Source organism: Mus pahari, chromosome 19 (genome assembly GCF_900095145.1).
Source record: "Mus pahari chromosome 19, PAHARI_EIJ_v1.1, whole genome shotgun sequence".
Classification (NCBI taxonomy): domain Eukaryota; kingdom Metazoa; phylum Chordata; class Mammalia; order Rodentia; family Muridae; genus Mus; species Mus pahari.
The window spans coordinates 3,156,907-3,174,035 of record NC_034608.1 but is presented as its reverse complement, the minus strand read 5'-3'; the positions used below and the strand labels follow the sequence as shown (position 1 = coordinate 3,174,035).

Genomic DNA, 17,129 nt, shown 5'->3' with positions numbered 1-17,129 from the left:
AATTAAATGTTGTTTTTATAAGACTTGCCTTGGTCATGGTGTCTGTTTACAGCAGTAAAACCCTAACTAATACAACCCGTATACATAAAATAAAAATTAAAGAAAAAAAAAATAGGCGATGGAGAGATGCCTCAATAGTTTAGAGCATGTCCTCCACTTGCCGGATTTCCAGCACCCACACTGAGGGCTTGCAGTTCCAGCCCCAGCAGATGTAATATGCTCTTCTGCCTCTGGGGACCACTATAATCATGTGCACACACCCCGCTGTCTCCCCCACATACAAAATAAATATTTTTAAAAATGCATAAGTCAGCAAGGCAGTGGTGGCGCACGCCTTTCATCCCAGCACTTGGAAAGCTGAGGCAGGCAGATTTCTGAGTTCGAGGCCAGCGTGGTCTACAAAGTGAGTCCCAGGACAGCCAGGGCTACCCAGAGAAACCCTGACTCAAAACAACAACAACAATAACAACAACAAAAAGCATAAGTCAGGCATGGTAGTGCATACCTGCAAAGCCAGAACTCAGGAAGAAAGGGCAGAAGGATTAAAATTTCAAACCAAGTCTCAGCTGTGTAGGGAGTTTCATGCCAGCCTGGGCCACATGTGAACATGTCTCAAACACATTAATATTAAAAAATAAGCTATGAAAATGGGCAGTGGTGGCACATACCTTTAATCCTAGCACTCAGGAGGCAGAGATAGGTGAATCTCTGAGTTTGAGGTTGGCCTGGTCTACAGAGTGAGTTCCAGGTAAGCCAGTGCTACATAGAGAAACCCTGTCCCAATAATAATAATAATAGTAATAATAATAATAATAATGTTATTACATGGATAATAAGTATGCTATTAAATTAGATAACAGTATATTATATATTACATGGTAAAATATAAAATATTGTATATGTAATTTTTAATAAGTTATTATTTATTATTGTGTCTGATGTCACAGGTCTATAATCCTAGCTACCAAGAAGACTGAGGTATGAGGATCCCAAGTTCAAGACCACCATGGACTAGAATGAGTTCCAGGACCCTGTCCCAAAATTAAAAATAAAAAAACTGTAAAAGAGGGCTGAGAATGTAACTGACTTCAATAGAAACATTCTTTCCTAGAATCTGCCAGTGAGGGGCTGGAGGCATAGCTCAAAGGCAGAGCACTTGCCTAGTGCTGAAGGCCCTAGGACCAATCTCTAGTACTGAAAATAAGTAGATAGGTAGGCAGACAGACAGACAGATGATCTAAGAAGCAAACAAGTAAATCCAAAAAGCTGATATAGCAAAAACAAGCTGCAATGAAGAGATTATTACAGGGACTGAAGAGATGGCTCAACAGTTAAGAGTACTGGCTGTTCTTCCAGGACTCAGGTTCAATTCCCAGCACCCACATGACAGTGCACAACTGTAACTTAAGTTCCAGGGGATCTGACACCCTCATACAGATATACATTCAAGCAAAACACAAATGTGATTTTTTTTGTTTTTTTGTTTTTGTTTCTTTTGGCTTTTTCGAGACAGGGCTGTGTCGCCCAGGCTGTCCTGGAACTCACTTTGTAGACCAGGCTGGCCTTGAACTCAGAAATCTGCCTGCCTGCCTCTGCCTCCCAAGTGCTGGGATTAAAGGTGTGTGCCACCACCGCCCAACTGTGTTTAAATTTTTTTTTAAAATCATATTTTAAAAAAGAAATTATTCCAGGCGGTGGTAGGCACTGTCTTTAATTCCAGCATTCAGGAGGTAAAGGCAGGTTGATCTCTGTGAGTTAGTGGCCAACCTGGCCAGGTCCAGGACAGCCAGGACGGTTGCACAGAGAACCTTATTTTGAAAAACAAACAAACAAAAAGGGAATCATCCCACATTAAGAACAACTTCATGGGCTGGTGAGATGGCTCAGTGGGTAAGAGCACTGACTGCTCTTCCAAAGGTCCTGAGTTCAAATCCCAGCAACCACATGGTGGCTCACAACCATCCGTAGTAAGGTCTGACGCCCTCTTCTGGTGTGTCTGAAGACAGCTACAGTGTACTTAGATATAATAATAAATAAATCTTAAAAAAAAAAAAAGAACAACTTCAAATATTTCAGGGTTGTAATAACAAAATACCTTGTAAGATTTTTTAAATCATGGAAAATCAGAGGCAGGGGACACTGCTTGGCCAGTAAAGCCACCACCAAGTCGGATGACCTGAATTAGATACTGGGTGTCACAGGTGGAAAGAGAACAGGCTTCCTCCACAAGGGCATCATGGCACATAACCACCTCCAAATACAGAATAAATAAGTTAAGACATTAGGAGCTGGGGAGATGCTTCAGCATTTAGTGGATCTTGCAGGGCCTGAGCCTCATTCCCAGCACCCACACTGGGCAGCTGGCAGCCACTTCTAACTCTCGTGACAGGGGGGTGGTTTTCTGTCCTCCTCTGGCTCCTGTAGGCATATACCCACATACAGACATACACACTTAACTTGAAATCTTTTTTTTTTCTTCAAGCGAGGGTTTCTCCAAGCAGCCCTGGCTGTCCTAAGAACTCCCTCTATAGACCAGGCTGGCCTGCCCGCCTCGGCCTCTTAAGTGCTGGGATTAAAGGGTTTCTTCGCCGTCAACTACCAGAAAATGAGACTGGGGTTTTTTGGTTTGTTTTGGCTTGGTTTGGTGGATGTTTTGTTAAAATAAATCTTTTTTTTTTTTTAAATGGGGGTAGGGGAGCTGGAGAGATGGCTCAGTGGTTAAGAACACTGCTCTTCCAAAGGTCCTGAGTTCAATTCCCAGCAACCACATGGTAGCTCACATCTGTACAGCTACAGTATATTCATACACATAAAATAAATAAATAAATCTTTGGGCCAAAGCCAGCAGGGCCAGAGAGAGAAGAAGAAGTGTCTGAAGACAGCTACAATGTACTTACATATAATAAATAAATCTTTTTTTAAAAAAATAAAAAGCTGGGCAGTGGTGGCACATGCCTTTCCCAGCCCTTAGGAGGCAGAGGCAGGCAGGCGGTTTGCTGAGTTTGAGGGCAGCCTGGTCTACAGAGTGAGTTTCAGGACAGCCAGGGCTACACAGAGAAATCCTATCTCAAAAACAAACAAACAGAAAAACAAACAAACAAACAAACAAAAAACAAAGAGAAAAATGAAAAAAGAAAAAAAGAAAAAAATAATAAAAAACATAATAAAAAACAAAAAATAAAACATTTTTTCTTGGAAAAAAAAGGCAGGTAAGTTTAGCTTCACACTATTTGCAAAAAACTCAACCCAGTTTCAAAATGATTTCTCTTTACTGGTTTACCAGATACAAAAGCAGCTAGCATGGGCTGGAGAGATGGCTCAGTGGTTAAGATCACTGACTACTCTTCTGGAGGTCCTGAGTTCAAATCCCAGCAACCACATGATGGCTCACAACCATCTGTAATGAGATCTGAGGCCCTCTTCTGGGGTGTCTGAAGACAGCTACAGTGTACTTATATATAATACATAAATAAATCTTAAAAAAAAAATAAAAGATTTAGAAAAGCAGCTAGCTCCCTTGGGCTAGAGAGTTGACTCAGCATTTAATAGCACTTGTTGATCTTAGGGGGAATCCAGGTTTCCAGCACCCATAGGGTGGCTAATAATTATCTATGACTGCAGATCCTGGAGACCTGATGCTCTCATCTGAGCAGCACAAGTACCTGGTACTTCCGTGGTGTATAATACACATAAAATAATACAAATAAATTAAAAAACATTAAAAGGAAAAGAGATCTCGTACAGCACTGTCTAGTTAAAGCAGAACCCTCCTGCCCCACAGGTCAGAAAGGAGCCTTTGCTGCCACCTGCTGTACATTTTCCAGAATAGCCACACATGGAGACACACACACACACACACACACACACACACACTGAAACTTAAAGCTGCATGTCTTGGCTCAAATCTCAAAATCTCAAATCCCAGAACTCCAGAGGCTAAGCCAGGAAGATGGATGGTGGCTAGTTCAAGGCTAGCCTGAGAAAAAAGATGAGATTCTACCTCAAAAAAAAAAAAAATTTTTTTTAAGCTCCATGCAGTAGATGTGACAACTTAACCCTGTAATCCCAGAACTAAGACAGAGGTAGAAGGGAAGGGGCTGGAGAGATGGCTCAGTGGTGAAGAGCAGTGGCTGTTCTTCCAGAGAACCCAGATTCAATTCCCGACACCCATATGGCAGCTGACAATTGTCCGTAACTCCTGTTCCAGGTGATCTGAACAAATCACACAGAAATATGTAGCCAAAACACCAATGCACATAAAATAGAAATAGTTTTTTTAAAAAAACTGGCTCATGATCATCCTGGGATATATAGTTCCAGGACCAGGCAATGGTATACATCAAGATCTTTAATCTTGAAAGAAAGAAAAGAAAGATATTTTTTGATAGTGCTTAGCTAGTATACTGAAGCCCTGAGTTCAGTCTCCAGCACCACGTAAAACTGGGTGTAGGGGTTCACACCTGCAATATCCTAACCACCCACCCCCACCCCGAATCTGGGAGAGGCAGCTCAAGGTCATCCTGTGCTAAAAGACTGTGACCATGTGCCTAAATTAACTAACTTTATAGGCCATCGACCTGCACCAAGCATGACAACCTCACAATCCCAGGGACCCACAATGCAAGGAGAAAGCCAGCTCTCAAGTTTCCCTCTGACCTGCACATACAAGCCATGCCACATAGACCCATACAGACAAGTAGGGCGAGGTGTTTCCCCGATTGGCTCTTGATTGTGTCAATAAAAAAGGTGGAAGCCAATTGCTGGAAGAAAGGGAAAAGGTGGGACTTCCGGGTCCCAGGAGGAAGAGGAAAAAAAAGGGGGGGGGGACTTGAGTCAATTTGGGCAGGAGGAGAGAGCCGGCGGCACCGGAGGTTCTTGGCAGCTTGGCAAAGCCATCCGTGAGTGCAGACGTGGATGGGGAATGGTCGTGACTGAGTTGGCGCTAGGGGAACCGGGAGGTCATAGCGCGGGCTGCAGCACCGCCCAAGGAGATAGCATGGGGTTTTGTTGTTGTCGTTGTTGCTGATTTTTTTTTTTTAAAGATTTTTATTTATTGTATGTGTGAGTACACTTTCACTGTCTTCAGACACACCAGAATTCAGGATCTCTGGAAGAGCCGTCGGCGCTCTTAACCACTGAGCCGTTGCATGCTTTAAAATTACAGGCAACACATACATATGGAAAACAAGCCCTGACTCCTTTAATCCCAGTGCTGCAGAGGCAGACTGGTCTACATAATGAGCTTCAGGATAGCCAGGGCTACATAGAGAGACCCTGTCTCAAAGTAAATAAGTCAATCAACGAATAGATAAATAACTTCAATGAAAATTTAATTTTAAAACATTTAACTTTTAGTATATATGTTCTAACCCTATCTCAAACAAATAAAAACCCAGGGGGCATAGTGAAACAGAACACCAATGAACACTCTGTACAATGACCATGAAGGGATGAGACCTCATGGAATAGGGGCAACCCAACCTCCATTTCTCTGAGAAAAGACTTCAATCTCAGGCTTTCCAGGGGAAAAAAACTGGATCCAGAACTACCCAGACACCTTTCTCTTTCTCAAGTGGGTTTCCATGTGTCGCTTCCAAGTCCCCTGCTGTCGGAAAGCCATGTTACACATCTTACAGATGTAGGGTCTCAAGTCGCAATGGATGCGGAAATGGACGTTGAGGTTGCCCTTGTGGCGGAAGCATTGCCCACAACCCTTACACACATAAGGCCTCTCCTTCGTGTGGACCCGCCTGTGGCCCTGCAGGGTGGACCCGTGGGCAAACTCCATCCCACAGACTGCACACATGTAAGGCTTCTCCCCTGTGTGGACACGCTGGTGGACTCTCAGGTCGGAGGACTGTACAAAGGCCTTGTTGCACAAGTTGCACTTGAAGGGTCTCTCTCCTGTGTGTGACCTCTGGTGGATGCCAAAGTGAGACCTGTAAAGAAAGCTCTTCTTGCACTCAGTACACTGAAACCGAGCCTGGCCAGCAAGACTGTCAACTTGCTCTATGGGCTGTGGGTTAGCAGGCTCGGGATTAGCAGCCTCTAGCCCGTCTTCTGTATTGAGCGTATAGGACGCCACTCCTTGGGAAGCGGGTAAGTTGAAACCACGAAGACTCTGAAGATCTCTGTTCGAGGCTAAATCCCTTTCCAGAATATGGGTGAACGATGGTACAGCATCCACAACCGTGTCTTCTTGGGGCTGCACGTCACCCTTTACTCCACGTGAACCAGCTGGAAGAGATTCCACATACAACACTTAAAAATATGAAATGCTGTCTCAAAAAAAAAAAAAGTATTACATTTATTTGATGATGGAAGGATATGCAAACCTAAGAATGTGGAGTTCAGAGGATAATTTTTGGGTTGATTCTTTCCTGCCCATTTTACCCACCGAGACATGCAGTACTTAAAGACCATTCTGCTCGCCAGTTTGGTCCAACAGAGGCACAGTGTGCAGTGGTGAGTTGCACACAGTACACTGACCTCCACTGTCTTGCTCTCGGCTCATCCTGCTGTCTGGAGGAGCCTTGTGGGACCGGAGAGTCTCTTGCTTCCCTGTGGAGACCTACAGGGGCCCCAGGAGCAACCGGCTTGAAACCTGTCCCACCAATCCCTTGCCAGTGGGTCTGCCTGGGGCACAGTCAGCAGAGATGAGATGCGCTTAGTCCCCTGGCTTTTATTGTCTGGCTCTGGTCTTGCCCTGCTGTCCTGAGGAGCATGGAAGGCCCCCTCCCGGTGTCACCAGGAACAACCAGCTTGGACCACACAACCACAACCAATCCCTTGCCAGTCAGGTCCACCTGGGGCATATCCGGCAGAGGTGAGTTGCATGGGTGGTTCAACACACACACACACACACACACACACACAACTTAACCCACCATATAAACAAACTGAAAGAAAAACCACATGATCATCTCATTAGATACTAAAAAAGCCTTTGACAAAATCCAACACCCTTCATGTTAAAAATCTTGGAGAGATCAGAGATACATGGCACATCATACCTAAACATTAAAAAAAAACATAAAACAAACAAAAAATGCACAATATACAGCAAGCCAATAGCCAACATCAAATTAAATGGAGAGAAACTTAAAGCAGTCCCACTAAAGCCAGTGACAGGACAAGGCTGCCCACTCTCATCCCATCTCTTCAATATATCACTTCAACTCCTAGCCAGAGCAATAAGACAGCTAAATGAGATCAAGGGGATACAAATTGGAAAGGGAGCCCCCAAAGCATTGCTACTCAAAGATGATCTGATAGTATACATAAGCGACCCAAAAAAATTCGACAAGAGAACTCCTGTTCCTGTAGCAAAGTGAATGGATGCAAAATTAACTAAACACACACACATACACACACAAAAACAAAACAAAACAAAATAAAACAAAAAAAACAAACCAGGAGCCCCATAAATGATAAATGGGTTGAGCAAAAAATTAGGGAAACAACACCCTTCACAATAGTCACGAATTACATAATACATTGGTATTACTCTAACCAAGCAAGTGAAAGACCTGTATGACAAGAACTTCAGATATCAAAAGATGGAAAGATCTCCCATGTTCATGGATAGATAGGATTAACATAGTAAAAATTGGCCATCTTACCAAAACAATCTACAGATTCAATTCAATCCCCATCAAAATTCCAACACAATTCTTTTACAAACCTTGAAAGAATTCTCAACTTCATAAGGAAAACTAAAAAACCCAGGGTGGCTAAAAAGAATCCTGTATAATTAAGGAGTTTTTGGAGAAATCACCATTCCTGACCTCAAACTGCACTACAGAACAAAGGTAATAAAAACTACGTGATATTGGCATTAAAACAGGCTGATCAATGGAACACAACTGAAGACCCAGAAATAAAGCCTCACACTTCTGGACATTTGATTTTTGACAAAGAAGCCCAAAACCATACAATGGAAGAAAGAAAGGAAAAGAAAATGGAAGGAAGGAAGGAAGGAAGGAAGGATCAGCAAATGGTGCTGGTCTAATTGGATGTCTGAATGTAGAAGAATGAAAACATTCATATTTATCAGCCTTCACAAAACTATCAAGTCCAAGTAGATCAAAAGACCTCAACATAAAACTGGATACACTAAATAAGAGCGTGGAGAATAGCCTTGAATGCCTTGGTACGAACCCTATTAAAAATGGGGTACATGGGCTGGAGAGATGGCTCAGCAGTTTAAGAGCACCGACTACTCTTCCAGAGGTCCTGAGTTCAACTCCCAGCAACCACATGGTGGCTTACAACCATCTGTAATGGGATCCAATGCTCTCTTCTGATGTGTCTGAAGAGAACAGAGGTGTACTCATATACATATAATAAATCTTAAAAAAAAATAGAGAAGTAGAGAGCTAAACAGAATTCTCAGAGGAATCTCTAATGGCCTAGAAACACTTGAAGAAATGTTCAACATCCTTAGTCATCAAGGAAATCCAAATCAAAACGACCCTGAGATTCCATTTTACATACATCAGAATGGCTAAGATCAAAAACTCAACAACAAACAGTGCATGCTGGTGAGGATGTGGAGCGGGAGGAATCGACCTCCATTGATGGTGAGATTGCAAATTTGTACAACAATCACTTTGGAAATCAATTTGTCAGTTTGGGAATAGATCTACCTCAAGACCCAGCTATACCATTCCTGGACATAAAAAGATGCTCCACCATACCACAAAGGCATGTGCTGTGTTCATAGCAGCTTTATTTACAATAGCCAGAAACTGGAAGCAATTCACATGTCCCTTAACTGAAGAATGTGTAAAGAAAATGTGGTTCATTTACACAATGCAATACTATTCAGCTATTAAAAACAAGGACATCATGAAATTTTCAGGCAAATGGATGGAACTAGAAAATATCCTGAGTGAGGTAACCCAGACCCAAAGAACATGCATGGTATGTACTCACTGATAAGTGGATATTAGCCATAAAATACAGGATACCCAGGCTACAATCCACAAACTCAAAGAAGCTAACAAGGAGGGCCCAAGGGAGAATGAATCTCACTCAGAAGGGGAAATAAAATAAGACTTTGGAGATGGATGGAGGGAGGTTACTAGATGAGGGAGGGAGGGAGAGGAAGGGAGTGGGAATCAAGTGTAGGGAGAACTGAGGAGAGAGGGTCAGGAGAGTGGACAGAAATCAATGGGGGAAGGAGAGATCTCTAGGACATGCTAGAGGCCTGAGATATGGAGGATCCAGAGTCTATGGGTGTGACTCTAGCTGAGATTCCTAGCAGTGGAGGATATGGAGCCTGAAGTGGCCACCTCCTATATAGCCCAGCAGGACTTCCAGTGGAGGTATAAGGACACCAACCCCCACACAAAACCTTCAACCCCAAAATATGTCCTGCCTACAAGAAGTACAGGGACAAAAATGGAACAGAGACAGGAGGGAATGGCCAACCAATGACTGGACCAACTGGGGATCCATGGGCAAGAACCAAACCCTGACACTATTAACTGTTCTCTGAGAGGCTCCACTCAGTGGCTGACTGAAACATGCAGAGATCCACAGCCAAACATCAGGGGGAGCTTGGGGAGTCATTTAGATGAGTTCGGGGAAAGTTTGAGGAACCCAAAAAGGAATAGAGACTCCACAGGAAAATCAACAGAGTCAACTAAACTGGACCCTTGTGCATCTGATGTACACCTTGGTCTTCGTGGGAGTCTCCCAACTGGGATGGGGGCTGTCATTGAATCTGTTTCCTGCCTATAGATCCCATTCCCCTAACTGGGCTGTTTTGTCTGGAAGAGAATTTACTTGAGGTACCAGGGTGGGTCGGTACCCAGCCTGGACCTCCCCCCTCTCAGAGATGACAGGGATGGGGATGGGTAAAGGGTTGTGTGAGGGGGGAACTGGGAGGAGAGGAGGGGGCTACAATTGGGCTATAAAGTGAACTAATCAATTAATGGATAAAAACAGTGCATGCAAAGAAATAATAAAAAGAACATTCCTATCATACCAGACTTGTCCAAACTCAACTCTGGTGTTGGCTGGGAACATCCCACCAACTTCCCAAGAGTGTCAGACAAGGGTAATTAATAAGTACCCAGTAAGTCCCCAACCTGCACTCACCAGGACCCAGCGTTGGATGAAGGTCCTGACCAACAAGCACAGATGCCTCTGCCTCTTCCAGGTCAGGGACTGAGTCACTCCCCAGGCTCTTCTCAGGCCTCAGGTAGTCTGGCTGTCTCCTCTCAGGAATCACTCCCTGCAAGATGCCCTTTTCCTTGACAGAGGACAATTAAGAACAATTATGGGTGCATGTTTGTTCAACGGAGAGATGGAGCATAGAAGTCTGTCTCTATCTGATGCACTATACTAACACTTTTCCAGAGTTTGTGGGAACATTCATACTTCTAGAGCCCACCTTATTATCCCATATAAACATATTCTCTTATTTGTATATCTGTAGTTGTTATGTCCTGGTTCTTCCTCCCAACCCCATGCTCCCCAAAGTAAGTATTTACAAATACCTCAGCCATATGGCTAGATTATTCTCTGACTAAGTCATAACTTAAATTATCTCATTTATTTTCATCAACACTGCCATGTGGCTGGTTACCTGTGCTCAGGTACCCAGGAAGCTCTTCCACACCTGGCTCTATCCCAGAACTCCTGCCTCGTGGATGTCCCACCTTCAGTTCCACCCTTTCCTATAGTCCATAGGAATTTTCGATTTACAGGTGATGATGCATCCGTACAATACATAGTCTCTACATACACGAGTCATTAATGTGTAACTAATTACCATACCTCTAAATCTCACAAAGGTTGCTGCCCATTCTTCCCTGCCCTTGACTCCACAAGCAAAATGCCTTTTGACCTTGGCGGTACTAAGATTTAGGGCTAGTGGGACTAGAGAGGATAAACAGCTCAGAGATAAAGATCACTGACTGCTCTTGAGGAGGACCTGGGTTTGCACCCACAAGGAGGCTCAGAGCCACCGGTATAACTCCAGTTCCAAGGGGTCTAGCACTCTCTTCTCACCACCGAAGGCACCAGGCACACACATGGGGTACAGATACACATGCAAGAAAAAAATACCCATACATATAATAGAACAATATAAAAGGAAATTGAATGATTCTGATGGGGGGAGGTGTGGAGCTCTCCTCTGATACCTATTGTGGACTTTGAAATGACAGTGATAGACACCGTTAACAAAAACTCTTTAGCCAGTTGTAGTGTCCCACGCCTTTAATCCTAGCAGTCAGGAGGCAGAGGTAGGCAGATCTCCAGTTAGAGGCCAACCTAGTCTACAGAGCAAGTTCCAGGCCAGCCAGGGCTACGGAGAAACCCTGTCTTGAAAAACAGAGCAAAGAGATTCTAAGAGGCAGATGTGGGGTGGGGGGTGGGGAGGGAGAAAAGTCCGGGGGAAGGGAGTGGAGGAGTTGGTGACAGGAATAAAGGCCAAGTCTTCTGAACAGGACTGGACTGCTGAACTCGTGAACTTAACATTACAGAGGCTACAGTGACCTGTACAACATCCAGCCAATCACCATTCCAGCCGGGAGTGGGCGGAGCTCAGGAATCCCCGCCCCTAAAGGAGGAGCTTATGGACAGTGGATGGCATTGGGTTTTTATGATCACTGGTAGGTCCACCTCACTCCAGCTAGCGGCCTTACGCCCAGGGCTATAAGGGTAGCACAAACTGGATTCAGGGGCAGGGAGGTTAGTTTTCAAAGAGGGGCTGGGGTAAGGGTATGGATCTGGAGAGGTTAAGCAGAGGAAAAGAGGATGAAAAAGTAAACTTTCCTAGTGGCTTCCAGCCCTGAAAGACTGCCACCTTCCTTCCACTCACCGTGGCTTCAGTCCTCACATCCAATCAGACGGAGTATTCTACTAGGTTTTTTTGTTTGTTTGTTTTGGGTTTTTTTTGCTTGTTTACTGGTCTGTGGTACTAGAGCTCTGTTCAGTCAAGCACTCTCTGAGAATCACACCCTCCTCCCCCTTGTGGATTCTAGGCATGCCCATTTACCTCTGGCCATCCTGCTGGCTCTTTGACTTGTTTGTTTGAAACAGGGTCTTGATAAGTTGCCCAGGCTGTCTCTGAACTCTGTGTAGCCCAGACTGGCCTCAAACCTGATACCTGAGCTTTCCGAGTGGCTTTGAGTACAGGGTAGCACTATGCTTTATCAGTTTATGATGATGGTGTGGCCTCACAGTTATTGTTGAGGACAGGGTCACTGTGTTGCCCTAGCTGGCCTTGAACTCAAGAGATACTTGCCACATTCTGCCTCAGAGCTGAGATTAAAGGCTTGCACAGCCGTGCCTGCTCTAAATGCTGAGCTTGAAGAGGTAGGCAAGGCAGATGGGTCTTCATTCCGCACGCCCATGTCTAAGCATGGGATGTATACATCTGTGGTCAGTGTGGCCAACCCCAGCCCTTAGCAAATCTCTCAAAACTCCCGTCTTCTAGCTCCTTCTCCCAAATCATCCCCAGAGATAGTGATGTACATTCACCTGGCTGGTGGATGGCTCTTCAGTCTCAGAGAGGTTCTGCAGCTCCCAACTGGCCTGGCCTCTGTTGAGAGACTCCTGGCTCTCATCTGATACGTGCTCTTGGGACGAGTCCATATGGTCCCATTTATCCTCTGCAGCTTCAGCCTTCCCAATGCTGGGATGCCGAAGGAGGTACGCCTGTCCTTGGGAGTAGATTATGGACTATGGGGAGAAAGGGAATCAGGATCACACACCATGTAAGAGCCTGGATGTAGTCCTCCCAGCAAGCACTCTTGCTTCTGTTCTGATTTAGCAGCCCAGCTAGGCTTACTTGCAAATCTGTCTTCCTGAGCATGGATTGGTTCACAAGGTCATACTGAGCTACACAGTGGGGGTGGGGGGGACCAGCCTGGGCTACATTAGACCTTGTCTCAATAAACAAGGAGTCTGGGGCAGCAAAGTTGGAAATGATTAAGAATGCTCACGGTTCAGGTTCACTGGCCTGCACCGACATGGTGCCTCATAACTGTAAGTCTAGCTCCAAGGGGACCTGATGTCCTCCTCTGGCCTCCAAGGGCATCATGAGGTGCATGCAGATTAAAAACAACAACAACAACAGAGAGATAGCTCAAGAGATTAAGAGCACAGGCTGCTGAACACCTGGATTCAATTCCCAGCACCAACAACACAGCTCAAAACTGTCAAAACAAAACAAAACCCAGAGTTTGTGTATTTTTGACTTCATGAGCTGGCCACTGGCCTGTTCATTTGCACTGTTTCTGATCTGTACAATCCCTTGACTTCTAAATAGTTTCTGTGTGACCTTCACAAAAAAATGAAAACAAGGGCTGGTGAGATGGCTCAGTGGTTAAGAACGCCGACTGCTCTTCCAAAGGTCCTGAGTTCAAATCCCAGCAACCACATGGTGGCTCACAACCATCCCTAACAAGATCTGACGCCCTCTTCTGGAGTGTCTGAAGACAGCTACAGTGTACTTACATATAATAAATAGATAAATATTTAAAAAGAAAAAAAAAGCCCATAAAAGCCCCCAGACATTGCCGTTTATCCCTTGAGAAGCAAAACTCTCCCCTTGAGAGCCGCTGTTAAGGGCAAGGTCCTCTACAGGTTCTGCTCCCAGGTCCCCCACAGCTGTCCCTCCTTCCCAGAGGGCACAGCTGAGGCTCTGCTTACCCAGTTGTGGCATTTCCCGTCCCTCAGCAGCTCTTCCAGGTCTTTGCAGCTCTTCGCTCTGCTCTCCTTCACTAAGGCCTGCAGCTCTGGTGGCATGCAGGTCAGGAACTGCTCCAACACCAGCTGATCCAGAATCTCCTCCTTGCTGTTCAGGTCCGGCCTCAGCCACTGATAACATAGCTCAGAGATCCTCCTCAGGTCCTGGATCCAGTCGGACCCTTCCGAGGGACTGAAACCTCGGAACTTCATGTGCCAAAAATCGGGGTTGTAGTTTTGCCTTTCTCCATGTTTTACCTGGGATATCCGTGCTAGCGGCTGCCCTGACCTGACAGGGCTATCCGACGGCACATTCGTAGCCATGTCTGTGGTGGATATTCTCCTTGGTCTAGGAAAGGTCTGAAGTGACTCCGCTGTGCCTACCCATTTTGCCACAGAGATAGGTCCAGACGCTTGGGAGACGAGAAAAAACTGGATTAGTTTAATTCTATGTCGCCTAGATTTCATCATTCCTCATAAACATACCCCCCACACACACACACACAAAGTTAGGAACATACAAAATTGCTGCTGGGAGTGGTGGCGCACACCCTTAAATCCGGGGTGCTTGTGAGGCGGAGGCCAGCCCGGTTTACACGGAATGAGTTCCAAGACAGACAGAGCTACAGAGAAAAAGGAAAAAAAAAAATTTTTTTTTTTTGGTTTTTCGAGACAGGGTTTCTCTGTGTAGCCCTGGCTGTCCTGGAACTTACTCTGTAGACCAGGCTGGCCTCGAACTAAGAAATCCGCCTGCCTCTGCCTCCCGAGTGCTGGGATTAAAGGTGTGCGCCACCACCGCCTGGCTAGGAAAAATTTTTAATTATATAAATTAGATCTAAATTACTTTGTATTTATAGCTTAAAACTTGGTACTTGTCTGAAATTTTAACACAAAGGTTGATAGAAAGACATTTCTATTTCATTACAAGATAATTACAACTTAAAAGTCCTAGCTGTATAAATGAGACAAGAATTGTAGGAGACTAAAACAAACTAAGGAACCAAAAAATACAGGTGGTAGGTAGTGCGCTACCACGCCCGGCTTAACTCTTGTGTTCTTTATCCCCAAGGCTGGTATAATTGTGTTAAGAGTAATGCTGGCCGGGCGGTGGTGGCGCACGCCTTTAATCCCAGCACTTGGGAGGTAGAGGCAGGCGGATTTCTGAGTTCGAGGCCAGCCTGGTCTACAGAGTGAGTTTCAGGACAGCCTGGGCTACACAGAGAAATCCTGTCTCAAAAACAAACATACGGGGCTGCTGAGATGGCTCAGTGGGTAAGAGCACCCGACTGCTCTTCCAAAGGTCCAGAGTTCAAATCCCAGCAACCACATGGTGGCTCANGCTCAGTGGGTAAGAGCACCCGACTGCTCTTCCAAAGGTCCAGAGTTCAAATCCCAGCAACCACATGGTGGCTCATAACCATCCATAACAAGATCTGACTCCCTCTTCTGGAGTGTCTGAAGACAGCTACGGTGTACTTACATATAATAAATAAATAAATCTTAAAAAGAAAAAAAGAAAACAAACAAAAAACTCAAACATTTAACCACGTGACCCAGCCTACATAGATCCGAGCAAATTGCAATCTGCTCTTGGGTGGGAGTCTGAAAGAACAACATGGTTGTTACCAGAAGCTGAGCACCGAGAAAGAAAGACGTTCATCAAAAAGGCTCAGTGGGAGTTTCAGTTTGTTGCGAGAACGTTTTTTTCTGGCTGAAACTTACCATCCTCCTGCCTCAGGTCCAAAGTGCCTAGGTGAAGGTACCTTCTGCCCAGTTAAATCTTGAAGGAGCCTCCACTGTGTCTGCGTCGGAACACACAGCTTTGCTAGCACTAGCCCGCCTTCCTCCCTGGTTAACTTACCTTGCTAGTCCTGTCTTCTAACTGCTAGCCCGCAGTCAGTCTCCTGTCTTCCCAGATCCTCTGCAAAGTGCTTGGAGCGACAGCGCTATCCATCGCTTATATAGGGAGCATCGGAACTGTCTTCCGGTTACTAGCCAACCCAGAGATTGCCTCAAACCCTTCCAGAGGGAGGAGATAAATTTATTAAGTTACCAGGGTGTGGTCATGATACCAGCTACTGGGGAGGCTGAGGCCGGAGGATTGTCAATTCGAGGCTTGCCTGGGCTTCTGAGTGTCAGGCCAGCTGAGCAAATTCAATGAGATGCCGTCTCATAACATTTTTTTTGGGGGGGGGGGCGAGACAGGGTTTCCCTGCTGTCCTGGAACTCACTCTGTAGACCAGACTGGCCTCGAACTCAGAAATCTGCCTGCCTCTGCCTCCCGAGTGCTGGGATTAAAGGCATGNGCCACCACGCCCGGCTTCAAAACTTTTTAAAAAGGAATAAATAGACAAATAATTCTGTCTGCGTCGTCGGCTGGGGATACATTTCAGACGGCAGAGTATATGGCTTAGCATGCAGGGGGCTGAGAGAGTCTACTTTTAGCATTGTAAATCTGGGTGTGGTGACACACACCTGTAATCCCAGGTAGGAGGATCAGTGGTTAAGAACACTGGCTGCTCTTCCAGAGAGCCTGAGTTCAATTCCCAGCAACCACATGGTGGAACTGTAATGGGATCCAACGCCTTCTGCTGGTGTGTCTGAGACAGTGAGTGTACTCATATACATAGAATAAACAAATAAACCTTTAAAGTCATTTATACCTACATAGGAAGTTTGGGACCAGCCTGAGCTACACCAGACCCTTGCTAAATAAATAAATCCTTGGGTCACTGACAGTGTGTCTCAGAGTTAAAACATTTGCCAAGAATGTGTGAAGCCTGACAGAGTTTAATCTCTGGGACAAGTTAGGCTGAGGAACAGGGGAGGGTATGACCAAAGTGTGTTGTGTACGTGTAGGAAATTTGTAAAAAAAAAAATTAATGAAAAATATTTTTAAAAGATAAATTAGCTGGGCCGAGGTGGGGCACGCCTTTAATCCCATCACTCAGGAGGCAGAGGTAGGCAGATGTCTGTAGTTTGAAGCCATCCTGGTCTACAGAGCATGTAACAGGACAGTCAGAGCTATATAAAATAATAAAGAGTTAAAAATAATAATAAGAGCCGGGGCGGTGGTGGCGCACGCCTTTAATCCCAGCACTTGGGAGGCAGAGGCAGGCAAATTTCTGAGTTCAAGGCCAGCCTGGTCTTGAGTTCCAGGACAGCCAGGGCTACACAGAGAAACCCTGTCTCGAAAAAACATAAATAAAAAAGAGTTAAAAATAATGAGCTGGGCATGGTAGCGCACGCCTTTAATCTTAGCACTCGGGAGGCAGATGCAGGTGGATTTCTGAGTTCGAGGCCAGCCTGGTCTACAAAGTGAGTTCCAGGACAGCCAGGGCTACACAGAGAAACCCTGTCTCGAAAAAAACAAAACAATATAATAATAATAATAATAATAATAATAATAATAATAATAATAA

The 17,129-nt window shown here is 45.1% G+C and overlaps 1 protein-coding gene across 1 annotated transcript; it reads right to left on the bottom strand.

Moving 5' to 3' along the window:
* Window positions 1-5,313: 5,313 nt before the first annotated feature.
* On the bottom strand, window positions 5,314-14,107 carry LOC110336663 (zinc finger and SCAN domain-containing protein 5B-like). The gene is made up of 4 exons (XM_021219367.1): window positions 13,672-14,107; window positions 12,499-12,699; window positions 10,108-10,261; window positions 5,314-6,237 (listed from the first exon to the last, which is right to left on the bottom strand). The coding sequence occupies exons 1-4, from the start codon at window positions 14,029-14,031 to the stop codon at window positions 5,546-5,548; spliced, it is 1,407 nt and encodes a 468-aa protein (XP_021075026.1). The 5' UTR covers window positions 14,032-14,107; the 3' UTR covers window positions 5,314-5,545.
* Between the last annotated feature and the right edge of the window lie 3,022 nt (window positions 14,108-17,129).

Coding starts and splice junctions, on each gene's coding strand:
- LOC110336663 (XM_021219367.1), bottom strand. CDS start 14,031: ATGGCTACGAATGTGCCGTCGGATAGCCCTGTCAGGTCAGGGCAGCCG. Junction 12,700..13,671: donor ACGGGAAATGCCACAACTGG/GTAAGCAGAGCC, acceptor TTCTCCCCATAG/TCCATAATCTACTCCCAAGG. Junction 10,262..12,498: donor AAGAGCCATCCACCAGCCAG/GTGAATGTACAT, acceptor TCCTCTGTCAAG/GAAAAGGGCATCTTGCAGGG.